At 37.3% G+C, this 17,025-nt stretch overlaps 1 protein-coding gene across 2 annotated transcripts in view; it reads left to right on the top strand.

Annotated features, from left to right (window-relative positions):
- The first annotated feature begins 230 nt into the window (after nucleotides 1-230).
- The window catches only part of LOC106058283 (VWFA and cache domain-containing protein 1-like), a 51,974-nt gene continuing 35,179 nt past the window's right edge, over nucleotides 231-17,025 (top strand). For both annotated transcript variants that reach the window (XR_008777936.1, XM_056029518.1), the window contains exons 1-4: nucleotides 231-893; nucleotides 9,256-9,318; nucleotides 9,541-9,689; nucleotides 10,805-10,911. Coding sequence is in view for 1 of the 2 variants with exons in the window: in XM_056029518.1 (XP_055885493.1) it covers nucleotides 510-893; nucleotides 9,256-9,318; nucleotides 9,541-9,689; nucleotides 10,805-10,911 (703 nt within the window). In the remaining variant the exon portion in view is untranslated. The remainder of the gene's footprint in view (nucleotides 894-9,255; nucleotides 9,319-9,540; nucleotides 9,690-10,804; nucleotides 10,912-17,025) is intronic.

Below are 17,025 nucleotides of genomic sequence, written 5' to 3' on the forward strand. Positions count from 1 at the left end.
GATTAAAGAATAGAATTAGTATTTATTTTTGGTAACTAATTTAAAATTATTTTATTTTAAAAAATTTAAAATTAACTAACTATTCTTTTTTATTTTACAATTTTCGCAGCTTCATTTATTAAGTTTCGTTTGCTTTAAACAAGAATATATAGGTCTTTAGTTTTGGCATTTAGTTTTTCTGTAACTTATTGCCCCTGGCCAGTTTTTTTTCGCATAATAAAACTGTAGGGAGAGTTGTTTAGCTTTCAATCATGGAAATGCATTGATGTGCCCTGTGTAGAGGATGGATGTGTTTTGGTTTTGTTTTCCTCTGCATGTTTGCAGAAGATTAGATGGACTGTAAATATAGATTTATACTTGATCTGCATATTTCACGCACAATGTTGCATTTGGATATATATTAATGTATCTTTCCATTTAAAACAATCGTCATTTTACTTTTATTCGGACGACTCTCTCTGAGCTCTCTGTGTTACTTTACTGTACTGTTGTTCCGAGAACAAAAAAACATGGCGACAAAACCTTGCAGTTTTGATAGATCGTCAACTCAGTTTTTGTTTAATTTTAGTGTTTATAAATATTGTGTATTAATATTAGGCGTTTTATTGATTAGCTATAATTGTGAAGTGTTATCAGATAATCAGTGGTTGGATTTACCTAATCACCGCGCCGGGAGAATTAATATTCGAAATGTTGATCTGGATCCCTCAAAAAGGAAAATAAACGATGTGTTGACTCCAGATTCGAAAGTTACAGAGTATTTAACAGATACTCGTCAAGAGACTGCTAATCCATCTGATATAGGAGGTATAATCATTCAGCAAGCATCTAAGGATTTATCAACAAGACTTCGATGGCTTACTAATTATGAAATCGGCATAACTGACATGCAGGTGATTAAAATTAATTATACTAAACTATAGTATAGAATAAAGTATACTAGATTCTAGAATCTATCTAGATCTAGACTAATCTAGAGTCTAGTTCTTTATAGATCTAGATCTGCTATTAATCTAGCCGATCTAGATTCAAGTTTTAGAATCTAGATCTAGAATCTAAGTCTTAGTCTACATAGATAAATCAATCTATTTAGCATCTAGATCTAGATTGTCGATTAAAATTTAAAAAGCTTAATAAGAATTAGAGCTATGACATATAGACCTATTATCATCTAATATATAGTCTATCTATTGCAGCATTGCTTATAATTTATAATGTATCAATTAGAGCTAATTAAAGATCTTCTTTAGAACTTTTAAGTAAAAATATACCTTAAAAGCTTATAATTAAAATTTAGATTCTAACAGATCTAATTGGTAAATAATAATTTAAATTTAGAATTTAGAGACTAATATCTAGGGGCAAGTTCTAGATCTATATGTTGATCAATATTATGTTATTAGCATTATATGAGAAATTTTTGGACCATGTCATGCCCTTGCCATAAGACCCTATCAACTCAACTACCTTGGTACTACTACTATTATACATTCAAATTGATTACATTTACAATAGACATTATTTTTAAAAAAAGTTATAAAATATTTAAATTTGTTGTATGTAAGTTAGATTTTGACCATTAACCCTGTTATACTAAGCAAGCCCAGCAATTTCACAAGGTCCAAACAGCTTTTTCAGGCTACCAACATTTAACTTAAGCCTGCAGGTCTTATACATTTGACATGCATGGCCACATACTCCACCTAAAAAAAATCTAAAAGGACATAAACTTCTAACAATTCATTATACTCTGTCAAGAATATGGTCCTCTGGCCATAGTTTGGTAATTTGCTTAAAAAAATAATTTTACAAAGCATTCAACAATCTATAAATATTTTATAAATATAATAGATTAATATAAATAAATGACTAAATCATGGTGGCTTAATGGCGAACCACTTGCGTTACTATTTGAAACTCTTACAGTAGTTACAGTCATACCATTTATTGATAGGTGTCTCTGTTAGGTTGTAGCTCCTGAAGGCTGGTCTAACTCTTGTAGACATAAACTTGAAGGAAGCATAGAAATTGAAACAAAATAACAAATATATAAAATTGACTTTTTTTTTTTAGTAAACATAGATCTATATTCAGCTTGATATTTCAGTGTAGAAAATTTTGAAAATTCTATTTAACTATGGTGTCAACTGATTTAAAACTATATTTCCATTTAATTAAAAACTACTGCTTTTTCATATAGTCAACAAACCTTCTCATCTTCTGCTCACTCCTTTATCTTCAATAGTTGTACTCTGTAATCATGCTAACACCAGAATCTATTCAGTCAAGGAAACACATGCAAACATACTCCATAAGACCCTTGTTAACCATTGGTGTTTTCATTTGACCTACCCTTTAAACTGCTCTCTTTGTTATGGAACAGTTACACTAAAGAGTAGGGCTCTTGTATATTGGTATATTAAGTAAAACAAGAAGTAACACTTTTAACACTGTTTCGTGAACAGAAGGAGTTTGCTAACAAGTTTTTGTTTTGCTTTGACAATATGGGAAATAGTTATGGTGGGCTAGAATTTTTTTGATCATTTTAAATCCATATCATCTCTTAAAAATAAATTTGTTTTGAATTTGATGTTTAAGTTTAATAAAAAAAAAAACAATTTGAGTTTGTTAGCTTTTACACGCAGGCATTAATTCTTTGAATAGTTAAAATTTCACTGGGAGACTTGGCCCATGTATTTGATCTATATCTCATCAATTTCTCATCTTTATAAATTTGACACTATAAACTCATAATGCTGTTTAATACGTCTTCACTTCAAACTACATTGACATCTATAGTGATTTTTTTTATGCACTAGTCCAGCGGTTCTCAACCTTTTAAGCACAGCGACCCCTTTTTACAATCTCCCACTCTGCCGCGACCCCACCTCACACACATACAGCAATAGAAGAATAGGCAATAACAATCCATATTTTTTATGGTCTTAGGCGACCCCTGGCAAATCGTCAATCGACCCACAGGTTGAGAACTCCTGCACTAGTCAGTTAAATAAAAAAGATTTAATTGGTTTTGATGACCTTTGTAACCTTTCCTCTACTGCTGTTGTCATCTCATATCTTATTATGATTTTTGTTAATCACGGGACCTTTTTTGTTTATCACTCGTAACAAGAACAAAATTTGGGGATATATTCTCTAATTGTTTAACGAATTTCTTTGACTTAGATTATAACAGTTGTGCATTTTTAATTCAAAAGCCCACTTCTGGTTCCCATTTGATGTTAAAACATGCACAAAATAGCTATATCCAGCCTAGCTAGTTGTCTCCCTTCATTACTCTACAATAATGTGTTCACCAATGTCGTCTGCTCATCTGCTAGCAGTGAAAAAGTTCAAAGAAAACACCTGCTTGAAAAATCGAATGTCTGAACTATATACTTTCGGAACGCTCATTAAATCGAGCAGATGTGTTTATTTATGTGTTCCTTTAAAAATTATCGTTGTTTTGTTTTGGGCGTTTCATAAAATCGCCCAAAGACGAGCGTCCTCATTAAATGCACACCATGTGGTTTGATGACGCTGCATTCCGTAGATCTGCTTTTACCTACACACACACACAAAGCGGATTCCCAAAAGAAAAATTGAAAATAAATATCTGATTATATTTACTCTGCAGCATACACCCCCTCCCCCACCACATATGAACAAGTTGAATGTGATGAAATATTCGCAAGTGTGAGAAAAATGTTCGCCGGTTTTTCGTTGCATTCACCACACGGTGCGTCACTTTCTTCTACCTACGAGGTTGCTATGTGGTCGCCTTTTGTTTGCACATTGTTTTTTTTCTTGCGTTTAAAAATGTACAGACGAAAGGATTTATGTGGATGATGTCTTTAGGCAGGGACAATCAACTATTGTTCCGACAAGGGTTGTCCCCACTTGACATATATTTAGGTAAGGCACGGGGTGGGGGGTTACCATCTATAAACCATTCAATTAGGAATAACTAGTTCAACACGTTTTTTTTTTTTAAATTTTATGTCTGAGTATTACGTTAATTACTAAAATTGTATTATTTAAAATGTCCATAGAAAACTCTAGATGGGCTGCATTGTGCCCACCCCCTAAGCACCCTTTGTTAATGAGTCATCCAGATACACTATCAAACAATATAGTCTTGATGGAGAAATATAACATGTAGATGTTCATATAATCGAATGTTCAATCATTGCTCATTCCACTAATATGCTGCCATCGTTAAATTTATGATTTAGACCGGTTGTTAATGTGCGTGTTTAAACTATCAAAGACTTGGGAAAACGTTTAAGGGAATGTTATGTTCCGCTACCCTGAACAAGCCTCTCCTTCCAGTAGGGAATGTTTTGTTACTGTGGCCAGAGATGAGCCATAACCGTTGGTCAGCGAGGAGACGGTGAGAGAAAGCCATCCAGGATTGCTCGGGTGGTAGTTAATGGAAAATGCCCGGTGGTGTGTGCGTGTGTGTGAGATGGTGCTGGGGAAAATGGGGGGGGGGGGGAGATAACAGCGGAGTGGGGGGGGAGGCTTTGAGACGTCTCATCGCGCGGTTGTCTTCATTGTGACGGTCTGCCATTGATCGCCCAGTCCGCTCTCAAGTCAACTCAAAAGAGGAGAATGGGGGGGGGGAGACTCTAGATGCTGTTTATTACTAGCACACTCGTGCCGAAAGCCTTTGCTTGCTTATACACAAGTTCCCCCCCCCCCCCCCCCCCCCCGTCGAGCCTCAACCCAAGTTAGCTTCAATAGCGCTGCACTGAGACCGATTCCCCTAACGGCTCTTCCTTTCTTCTCCCTCTCTTCGAGTCCACCCTTAGATTCTTTCTATACTACAACTTTCTTTTTAGAAAAAAAAAAGAGGTTTGTGGGGGGGGGGGGGGATTGCTATAAACTTGGAATGAATCGCCCCCCGATCTCCATTCATCATTTTCTTGCTGTATTGGTTCCCCCCAGTAATCGCATGTGCCGCCTTATAGGGACTACGACTTAATGCCCCCCTTGCCCGTTAAAAGCGCGGAGGTCAAACGCCTTGATGCTTCAACACAGTTGTGAAATGTCTGTCTAGTTGGGGGCCTTCGGTTAAATGAGGGGGGGGGGCGAGCTTCTGTTCATAAGAAAGAGGTGGTGTCGCGCTGTTGTTGATACGAAGAGCAGCGGTGTTGTTGGAACGATGCGAAGGGGCAGTGGGGTTAGTGATTTTTAACAGTGATATGATATCCTACCTTTTTCACCCCCCCCCCTGTAGTATTGTAGCCTTGTACACTATTTAAAAAAATCCTTTGGTAAATCTATTTCCTCTCAAGAGCTATACCCCCTTTCCCCCAATTCTCCCCTCCCCTCTTTCACGACTTTACCATAAAAAAATAAGATGCTTGTTTTCGAATACAATCTTCTCATTGTAGTACTGCTAGTATCTTTAAACATGCTTTTATTTGCGCATACACATGTTTTTTTAGTTGTATTTTCTAAAAGTTGATCTAGACACATTTCTCGAATGTATTAAACCAGGTGGAATACCAACTTGATTTAGGGTTTCCAGTTGTGTGTTTTACGTCTTGTAACTAATTCCCAGTAAATTAGTTCCTTATAAACCAATATGTTGCAAAGATATTGTTTTTTCTGTCCTTTACCGTTGCTACTGGTAGCTTTACAACTTTTATTCGTCAATTTGCTTGCACCCTTAGCTCCACGAAAAAAATGTTTTTTTTTGACAGAATTGTGACAAGGCCCGTTTTTACGAAGCTTATATTAACTCATTCTCTCTTTCTGTCTGTCTGGTACAAAGTGTGAACACGTTGTTTTATTTTCTCCCACTTCCCGTTCTCGGATTAAGTTATTTTTGAAAAAGTATTCATAGTCGATGACAATACACGTATTAATTAAACAAACAACAATTGGTTAATCCAGCTTTTCCCGTATGAATTGTGTGTTGTCTAGAAATAAGGAGTTAAACCTTGCATTAGTGAGAGAAGTGTCAGAGATTTTGCGGTTCTTCCCTCTAGATAAAGCTTTGTTTTACAAAATATTTTGCTTGATTTGTTCTTTAGTTGATGTGATGGTTACAGGGTATTACGTACTAGCCAGATCGTTATAACGTTGTGTGTGTACATTTACAATGGACGTGTTGGCTTCACCCCGGCGCCAGTATTGTCGTTTGAACATTTGGTATGTGGGAAAAGTTCATCTCTACATTAGTCTTCGAATGTTTTTTTTTTTTTTTAAATCCTTTTGGTGCAGTCAACATCACAGCTTAGAACATTTTTTGTTGTTTGTTTGAAACGAGGATAGTCTATAAAGGTATACATACATCATAGACAGTAAACGTCCTGGAAGTCTTTTTGCAAATAGATCGTTTCGTTACCTGTGCCAGAACACTTATTGTAAGCATATATATATACGGGCGTTCGTTTATCAAGAACTTGTAAGCACTTTTTTTTTTTACCTAATGTTGCACGCTCTTCTAAAGCTCTCTTCTCAAACCCTTTGAAATTGCACCTCTCTCTCCTTTTTTTTTTTTTTTTTTTTTAAAGCAATATTTTCCATTCCCATAATCGAGAAGAAAGACTCCCCAATATTCTTTCATCTCCACGAAACCGCTTTACTCCGCGTCTCACCCCCTGTCTTTAATATCCCGCCGCCCCTCCCTCCCCGCCCGTTCTCTCTCTCTCTCGTTTTTTTTTTTTCTTCTTAGGGAATAAAACTCGAGCTATTTCCTGTTACCATGTTTTTTTACCCCCGGAGGCTAAAGCTCCTTTGAAGCTGAATGGGTCATAAAAACCTGGCCATGCATACCCAATCCAACAGCACTGTCGCCTTTCTTCACTTCCCCTTGCAACCTGGCACCTATGTGTTGTGTCTGTTTGTATACATGGACAGATAATAGACACCTGCAACTTCTATCCATCTTCCCTTGTTTTCTTTCGGTTATCCCAGTAGATACCCTCCTCTCCCCCCCCCCTTTATCTTTGTAATTTTAGCATTATCTTTTTTTATATTTACATTTAATTTGTGTGTATTTGTGTGTGTAAAGCCAGCTTTTCATCTCTGAAATATGTTAATTATTTCCCCTTTCTAGTTAGATAACGGCCCTAACCTGTATATACCTACATAGTCAGATGCGTAATAAAATGTGCGAGTTCTTCTTAGACCGGGGGTTCTCAGCCTGGGGGGTCGATGGACCATTTGCCAGGGGTTGCCTAAGACCATCGAAACTATGGATTGTTATTGTCTATTCTTCTATTGCTGTATGCGTGTGTGTGATGGGGGTCGCGGCAGATTGGGGGATTCTAAAAAGGGATCGCCGAGCTTAAAAGGTTGAGAACCGCTGTCTTAGACCAAATGTTTTCAGTACATCATTATTTTTTTTCCCCGTTTTGACAGCCTTTTTTTCTGCAATGCAATATTTTGTAACAATATTTAACAATATTTTGTTGGTTCCTTTTTAATTGACAAAATGTTGTTATTAAAACAAGTTCTACGTTCCTGTTTATTAAAGTGAATGAGATACACTGATTCACAAAGTTTTAGTTATTGATTTTGAAAGATCAAGTGTAAGACCTATTGATGGGTCATCTATTAAAAATTCCTGCACCACCCTCCCTTCTCTTTTCTTTCAGCTACCTTCTTATCGTTTCATCATTGTTTACAAATAGGCTGTACTCATAGGTCCATAGTCTTATTCAAGTATACAAAAATTAAATACAAAAGGAAGAAAATATTAACCTTAAGTTATATTTTGTGAAATAAGCTTATGTATAAAAGAATACAAAAATCCTTAAGGAAATATTTTTTGTTTTTAAAGATATATATGTCAAAACTGTTACTTGCAATATTAATGCTTAAACAAGTTTGAAAAAATACATCATATTAATTTACAAAATCCCCCACAACATAATGCCCTAGAGATGTTTCTATTTAGGCTCTGATCTCTGTCCTTATTCGTGACATTAGGTCACAGCCTCCTCCCCAAGTTTACAACATAAATTATGGCAAAAGTGGATAATGTTTTCATTACTATATTGATTACCAAAATGCATAGCATACTTTGATCACAAATGTGTAACAATATTTCTGAGAAGGCAATTCTTAGGTAGAGCATACATGTCTGTAATAGCATCCAACACCTTTTGTTAAAGTGATCTATTCCTGAGTTTAGACTGAAAGTAAGGACACCTCTTATTCCCTATCTTTCCTCTGAATGTCATCCTACTCCTCCCTCCTCTCCAGTGTTTTCCTCACTTTAAAACTCAGAGAAACAGGTCTGTGTGTGTCTCCTGTGGTTGTGAAATTTCGCCTTGTGGAAGGCTAATGACATTTATTGTTAAACTGCGAAGCCCATTGTGTCTTGCAGGGAGTTGGATTTTTCTCCAAGCAGGTAGTCACCTGTCACTTAACTAGTTTCCAAAGTCCAGAAAGTTGAAAAAAAAAGGGGGGGGGAGAGAGATTTGGATTTGTATAGTTAGCTCTTCCTGGAAAGGGATTTCTTTGAATAATAAAAGAAAACTTCTCTTAGTTTACAAAATGTAATGTATGCTTACTGTCTTAATTTTTTTCCCCTTTAGGAAAAAAAAGTTTTGGCTCTGTAAAAGGTCATTTAGTAAATATAGTTCAATAGGTACTTGATACTTCTTTAACTCAGTTAGGACTTACTGGACCAAGATTCAGTCTGTCTAGAAAAAAAAAAGCTTAAACTTTGAAGAGTTTTATTTCAAATTTTGAAGTCTAGAAACTAATTTCTGCACCTTTTCTGAATGTTTTTAGTGGATAAATGAACCTGAGACATGGTCTGTTAGGTGGATCTGACATTAGCTAGTGCCATATTTGCTTGAGATTAATGTATGGGTTGAGGGTGAAGAAAATAGGAGCTAAGGAAAAGACAACTAGAAATGGTAGAGTTGTTGCCTCTTGTTGGATCGATCAGCATTCTTCTTAATAGTTCTTTAGTCTGTGGACAGGTGAAGAAATTCATTGATAAGCCAGGCTTATTGTGCTACTTAAATATGTCCTACACCAGTCTTACCTTCTTTTTTTTTTCATTAAGTCATTGAATTGACAGCACCATGCAGCCATATAAAAGCTAAAAATGTCAATATTTGATCAGTGTGTAGGCTTGTGTTGTCAGCAGAGTGTATAAGTTGTTAGCAGAGTATGTCATTCAAGTTATAATTTCAATCCCTATACATTTCTTCTCTTTTGGTCCTTAGTAATATAAGTGAAGCTACTTAATTATTACATTGCTTATATCGTTTATATTTTCAGGCCATCTATGATTCCCTCCCCTATGAAGAAAGTCTCAAAAGAGAACATGAAAGATTGGAAGAGGTTTGTTGTCATTCTTTATTATAAGTAATAATGTTCTATCATTATTGACTGCTACTAAATTTCTAAATGTACTTTTATATGCTAAGTAGAGTGTACATAAAAAGCCAAAACGTTTTGCACAATGATTCCATTGACAGACTTCGAAGACAAAAAGTTTTGTGTTTGCTTTGGTTGTAAGTCTGAAGTTGATATTTTTTTTGGTTATTTTTCTTATCTGCACAGATTGTGGAGAGATTAAGAGTGCGCTTCCGCAAATACTTGCAAGTCCTGAAGACCAATAAGATCACAGTGGAGAACCTGTACAAGTTTCATGTGAAGCAGCCCATTACTCTTGGATACAGTTGTTGCAGTATGGAATGCAAGGACTTGAAGTAAATCTTTGTTGCATTTTTTAAACTATAGATATTAACTCCTCCTGGTTTGTTGGTGCACTCTAACTAGACCCAACCTTTTGTTCACAGTGAAGGCTTTTTTTTTTTTTCATTGACAGATTTAAAAAAAATTTTTTTTGAGAAATAGATTATCTTGTGTTTAGAAAAGTATTTTATTTTTTTTTGGGTTAATTGCAGAGAAGATATATAATTTTTCGACACATTTAGCACCATTGCATTTGGATCTTTGTGGGATGATGTACAAATTGTTTTCATTTCAATATTATGTCTTCCAAGTCTCTCCACTTGCCGATACTAGGTCAAAGGTTAAATAATTGTTGGTTATCATTTAATGCAAATCAGAAACTTAGTTCATAGATGTGCAGTCAATCATCTGAAATATCTGCTGCTAATAAAATATATCAGTAGCTTAAAATGTTTTAAGTTATCTTACAGTCATGTAGCCATGTGTTAGGTAAAAAAAAAAGTACATTTCTCGAAGCTCGGTGGTTGAGCAGTAAAGCGTTTGGCTTCCGAGCTGGAGGTACTGGGCTCAAATCCTGGAGACTGGGCTTTTTAATTTTCGGGATCTTTGGGTGCCTCTGTGTCCACCCAGCTCTCATGGGTACCTGACATTGGTTGGGGATAGGTAAAGGCCGTTGGTCGTTGTGCTGGCAACATGGCACCCTCGTTAACCGTAGGCCACTGAAACAGATAACCTGTATATCATCATGTCCTATAGATTGCAAGGTCTAAAAGGGGAATTTTTTTTACAATTGTTGGTTAGTTAATGCCTTGTCTTGATCAACATAATTTGTTTTGCGAGAAAAGTGCGTTTTTTTTTTTTAAAGTTACTTTTATAAAACGCATCTATCATTCTATAAGCATACTCAGTGTGTTCTGAACCCATTGGAGGGGACTCTGTGCTGCTTTTAGGTGCACAGGAAAGACAGTTTGGCTCAAGTGGGGATTCAAACTCACGCCCTCTTGATAAGTAGCCAAGGTGTTTATACCACTCAGCCACACACACCCCACTATTGTTAATAGGGGTAGGGTTAGATGTGCAGACCCCATTCTCTGTGTTGTTGTAACAAAAGTTTTGTTGTTGTTGCCAGGACTCATGAGCTGTATGGATGTCAGATTGCTACTCACACTAGCTGTGACCTGATACCTCCAAGTATACCTCGTGGAGTTTTTAATCCAGGCAGAAATCTGACTGAAGGTAAAGAAGTTTTGATAACTATTGACAATCTAATTCATAGTGCTGCTGTGTCATATTAAGTGACCATCTGCCACTGTTTATTTTATTTTTTTTCTTTCTATTCAATTCCAGTAGTTTAGTTCATTTTAGGTTTGAGTGGGGGGGGGGTCTTGGATTGATTTTTAACAGAAGCATTGATTGAGTAATGTCTTATCATTAGTATGCTAGGGTATTACCAGGGATTAAAAAATGTTTTTATTTCACTGCATTCTATTCAGTGAACCAGCGTTCAATTCAAGAGACTTTAGTTTTTACCAGTAGCTGCTTTCCCTAAACTGTTAAATTCATGATGAGACTTTGCGTTTATTTTTTAGCTGTCAGAAATCCCCTTTGATCTTTTGTTCAATTCCTTCAAACTTTGTCTCCGCCATCTATTTCAATTACCCTCTCACATTCATTGTGTCTCCTGCTCATGGTTGACTGGGAGCCTGTGCACTAAGGTCACTCACACAGCAACCTCCACCATGAAGCAGTTTTTGGTTCATGACTTAGAACATGTGAGGCTCTAGACACAGGCTATGCTGAGACTTATGCTAATGGAAGCATTTTATAGATAGTGCCTTGTGCTCCTTACGAAAATGGCTGGCAATAAGAATCTTGCCCATCATCTGCTATACTATTATCAATGCATTGTTAACATGTTTTCTAAATTGTACTTAGACTATTGTAATTTGAAAAACCCAATGTTTACTATTATTTGAAAGCAAGTGGTCAAGACTAGAACTACTCTCTGGAACTAGCAAACATGTATAGGCTATACAGACTCTCTGGAACTAGCAAACATGTATAGGCTATACAGATTCTCTGGAACTAGCAAACATGTATAGGCTATACAGACTCTCTGGAACTATCAAACATGTATAGGCTACATGTATTTCGCAACGACTTTAACATACTGTTTATTTGTAATGAAAAATGATGTTGACTCAAACAACTCAAGAACACCATTAGCGTATGCCACTGCCCTAGGATGATAATCTTCTGTATCTGGGGGTGTTTGTCACCAGCTCATTCCACTGACACCTGGGTAACCAGTCCGGTCTTTTGGTTGACCGAAGGCTCCTTCTCCACTCCACCCCCAGCCTTTTTTTTTTTGTTATAGGTGGTAGGTTAACCCATTCCAGACTGTTGCCTAGTTTTTTTTTTTGTTATAGGTGGCAGGTTAACCCATTCTAGACTGTTGTCTAGTTTGTTTTTTGTTATAGGTGGCAGGTTAACCCATTCTAGACTGTTGTCTAGTTTGTTTTTTGTTATAGGTGGCAGGTTAACCCATTCTAGACTGTTGTCTAGTTTGTTTTTTGTTATAGGTGGCAGGTTAACCCATTCTAGACTGTTGTCTAGTTTGTTTTTTGTTATAGGTGGCAGGTTAACCCATTCTAGACTGTTGTCTAGTTTGTTTTTTGTTATAGGTGGCAGGTTAACCCATTCTAGACTGTTGTCTAGTTTGTTTTTTGTTATAGGTGGCAGGTTAACCCATTCTAGACTGTTGTCTAGCTTTTTTTTTTTTTAAAGCCTGATTTCCATTAGTTGATCATTGTGAGCTCTTATTTAACTTTTGTCTTCAATAATACAGTGAAGATCATGGCTTTAATAGTCCATTTGCTTCTTTGTACATTTTATGAATGTTTCGTTGACTGTACCGAATGTATTGCTACATAGCCTTGGCCACTAAAAGGTTTTAGCAGACATCTACTTAGTCCCATAGAAATACAGTATTCGACTTAAAGACCTGACCTCCATTAGTGACAATTAATAGATGATTGGATACGTTTTATTTCGGCGTTTAACATTTGTAAAAGGGGGTAAGATAAGATCTGCACTGGAAGGGAGTTGAAAAACGTTCAAACATTTCACGGTTGACTGCTCTGTTCACCTGTCCAGACATTTTGAACATTTTCAAGTAGAGGCACTAATCTCTATCACTTTTGAGTTCTGAAGATATTCAATTAACTTTGTCTCTTTCAAATGATTCCCTTATCAAGATGTAAGGCTACATTTCTTTGCTCCTCGGGGTCGTACAATCTCTGCCTGGTTTCTTTGTCTTGTGCTTGTTAGGATCGTCGAAGGTTTTAAGTTCGTAGCTCTGAGCTCTCAATAGAAAAGGTACAAATGTTGCAGCTGTGATTTTTGGAGCATAGCGACGACGACGTTCTGAAAAGGTTAGTTTGCAATGTCTCCTGGGATTGGAAGTCCCTCATTCACTGGGATAGCCTCTATTGCTCTCTTTCTTTTGGAGGCACACGTTCTAATCTGCCTTGTCAATCTTTTAGTCTAACCTCTTTTGTTAAAGTGTTCGGGTTTGCTATTCTAAACAAAAAGTTTAACGAAGAACTGGCGCCAGGGTCATTAGTGAACTATTTTCTGCATTTATGGCCACTAACTCTAAAGCAGTACGTTTGTTTGAGCATTAAAAGAAGTCAATTGGAAAACGGCGGAATAGGAATAAATACTTATCTTTGACATTGCAATACAGCTATCCCTCCACTTTTTATCTTACTTCTTATTAAGTCAACATATTTTTATTATGTTAATGTTTGAACCTCGTGAATTTCACGTCTGTGTGTGTGTGCGTGCGGCCTGTGATGTGACAGATTAGAACAAGTTATAAAACTTTGAAGATGGTGTAATCAATCGGCTCTGGGGGGGGGGGAGGAAGGTAAAGTTACTGCCCTTTTGGCCGACCTGTCAATTGGAGTCTACGCAACACCTCGAGGCAACACCTTTCAGAAACACGGGGCAGTTTCTTGTAATATAAGCTAGTTCTTTATGCATCGGTTATGCAGCATAGGATTGCCCACCATAGTTTCGGTGTCCTGACGTCCTGGAATTTATGTTTACAGAAATATTCATTGGTTAAAAGTCATTTCATTTGTGCATCGATTTTTTTTCTTCACATCATTTCATTCAAACGTTTTTTAATATAGAAAAAAATTGGCCATGGTAGCATGTATTGCTTGTGGTTTACTTTAATCTTCTGTACCAACTTGGCTGCTACTCTTTGGCTCCTGACAGCAATTACATGCTTTTTTTGTAGCGTTTGGTTCTCCCTGGTCACGTGGCTCTTTTCTGAGGTTCCCCTCTTCAAAGTTTTCTCAAATGAGATATTCCTGTCTCCCTGTCTGCTCTGGTTGTAGACATGTGCCAATGTAATTGCGGGGTCTTTGGTTCTATCACTCAAGTATTTACTCTGATGTGCGCAGTTCGACTTCAAAGATAGCTATTAACTTGGTGAGTTTCAAAAAGACTTGCAATAGGTCTGCACCTTTACCTTCCCACGAGTCTCCGCACCGTACAGTCAAAATATGCTGCTGGAAAAGGCCTTGATACACTTATCACTGAGGATTCACTTAGTTTTAATGGATACCCAAGATGTAATAACCCCCTTCTCCCCCCCCCCACCCCCCTAAATATTAATTGCTTCGTATGAACCATTTTTTTTTTTGGCTCTTGATGCATCGAGCGACGTGTAAGAGGCGTGAATGTGATTTATGGATATCTAAACCGTTTGACCAGTTCTTTAGATCGTTGCTGAGAGGCGTGAATGTTATGAGACTGTGTGGCCAGTTCTTTAGACCATGCGCAGGCTTATTTGTTAGAACTTAACAGGTGAGGGGGGGGGGCTAAATAAAAAGTTTTAATCTTAAATTGTTTTAGCTTTGTTTCTTTCTGCTTTTTTTTTTTATGTAAAAAAAGATATTCAACGTAGCAGTGTTTCTATCTTTGTTAGAAAGAAGAGACAACGTAGCAGTGTTTCTATCTTTGTTGGTTAGAAAGGAAAGAGACAAAGCAGCAGTGTTTCTTTGTCAATGTATCGATGTGTCTAGTTATGTCTGTACAACAAAATCCTGTACATTCACTGCTTGGTTCCTCAATCACTTTGCGCTGCTCTATTATTACATTTAAGAATCTTGAATGGAAGTCACTTTGTAATCACAACCAAAATCACTAGTACTATTAGTAGTTTCTGTATTGACATTGTTAAATCAACAAGGTGAGACCAAAGTAATTTATCTGGGGTCGTTACTGCAACGTGGTTGGCCTACGGGGACAACGGGGGTAATACAACCATCAACTAGGCAACACTACTTGCGATCTCCCCGCCCCCCCCCCTCTCTTCAAAAGACCTCTCCAGTTTTAGAATTTAAAAAAGGGAAGGCGCATTTAGCAGCCCAGTGTATTGCGTGGCCGTACAGGCATTAAACTGCTCTGATTGGATCCTGATGGCTAGGGTTGAACCTTGCAGTACCCGCATGTCTGTACTTTTAAAGGCCGAAGAAGTGGGCGTGTAAAACTAATGACTCGCTCGAATGAACACTTAGACAGATGTATTTTTTTTTTTTTTTTAGTTTTACAAGTCCTTTTCAGAGCTGCGTCGGCCAGTATCGTTTGTAAAATCCCGGGTAGTAAAAACCCATGAGGACAGATGCAAATAAATACAAATAGTTTTACAAAAGGATAATAAAACAATATAAAAGAAAGTCTGTATATTTTGACTTTTAATTATTATTTTTTCTTCGCTTGTCTAGTGTAGAAGTTATTGGTCTTATGAAATTTTGACTTTTCTGTTTTAGTCTTCTCCACCTATTTTCTTTATTTTATTTTTTAAAACGTTTCTCATTAAAATGTGAATACGTTCTTATCCCGTTGAATGCACCAAGACCTAAAGTGACCATTATTGACCCCCCCCCTTCACTGTAGTGGGTTATCCCCAAGACATGACAGATTTGCGCTAAGACCTTATGAGCTTCCTGGGACTAAAAATGTATCCACACGGGGCATAGCTTTCAAATCTCCTCCAGCGGTGGAACCGTCTGTGCAAACACTGGCCTTCCTTGATGCTTGTTTGTAGGGATCTTAACGCTGCTTTGGGCCTGGCAAACAAGCCCGTTATCTGTAAGGCTCCCCCAGGTTCCTCTGGACGTGGGCCACCGGTACAATGTTGGTGTGGGCTGTGTACAGCAGTCGGCTAAACGCACCTCGGTGTATTTGGTATGCGTGACATGTACCCAAGATTCAGGGGAGACGATTCAAAGTTTGACTCGGATCATGAAGTACTTGCGATGCTTTGAACATCGTACGGACTTATTGCACAAAGATTAAAACCAAAAAAAAAAAAAAAGAAATTAGCCCATGACCTTTCTTGAGCCAGTACTTATTGTTTTGTTTCAAATGTCTAGTTGTTTTTATTTTTAAACATTTTAAACATTTAAACATTTTAGACAGACCAATTCTACGTCTATAAAGTCTTTACATAACAGTGTGGTACCAAAATTATCCATCTATAGCAATACAGCACAGGTAAATGATTTTGCCGCCGTAACTGTGTGTGTGGATGGGTCAACCTTCAGTTGTGCTTTAGCTCAATTACCAAAAAGCTGTGAGTGTAGGTGGGGAAAGAGGGGTAAACACATGACTAGATCATCACTAATCAAATATCATGATAAATGAATAGTTTAAACCATGCGTTTATGCAGTGTATCTTCCCATTCCGTTTTTGTTAACAAAAATATGTTAAAGACCAGGTCTCATAACTTGTGACCTGGCGAGGTCTCACTTTTGGCTTTATGTCTTACTGGAAGTGGCTTTGAACCTCCGGTGATTTCAGTTTGAGAAGCGCGCTGGTCTTTGAGCTCATTCACTTTCAGTCAGAGATCGCTCCGTGAGCCCCCACGTGACCCGCAGGTGTGAGTCGAGGGAGAGGGGGCGAGGCTTTCAAGTTGTCACGAGAGACGACCAGGAAGTCACAAAGTTGTCTATCATTTTATTCTAAGACTCCGAAGCACTGACTTCGTATATGTCCTTTTAATCCCTTGGAATAGCTCACTCAAGCTGCACAGCTCTTTGTGCAAACATTTTTCTTTGTAGGACTAGAAACACCCTCCCTCCCCCCTCCACTCGGACATGATGCGCTCCGTTATTTAAGTTGAACAATGCATTGCATTGAAACATTCAAGTTGTCAGCTTTCTTCAAGTTTTGCCTCCTTTCTCCGCCAAGTGTTTATGTGTTTGAGGTTTGAAGTGTTGTAGGTCTCAAAGTTGCATGCCGTACAATAATAATAATACTAAACACATTAT

This window comes from Biomphalaria glabrata, chromosome 5 (genome assembly GCF_947242115.1).
Source record: "Biomphalaria glabrata chromosome 5, xgBioGlab47.1, whole genome shotgun sequence".
Classification (NCBI taxonomy): domain Eukaryota; kingdom Metazoa; phylum Mollusca; class Gastropoda; family Planorbidae; genus Biomphalaria; species Biomphalaria glabrata.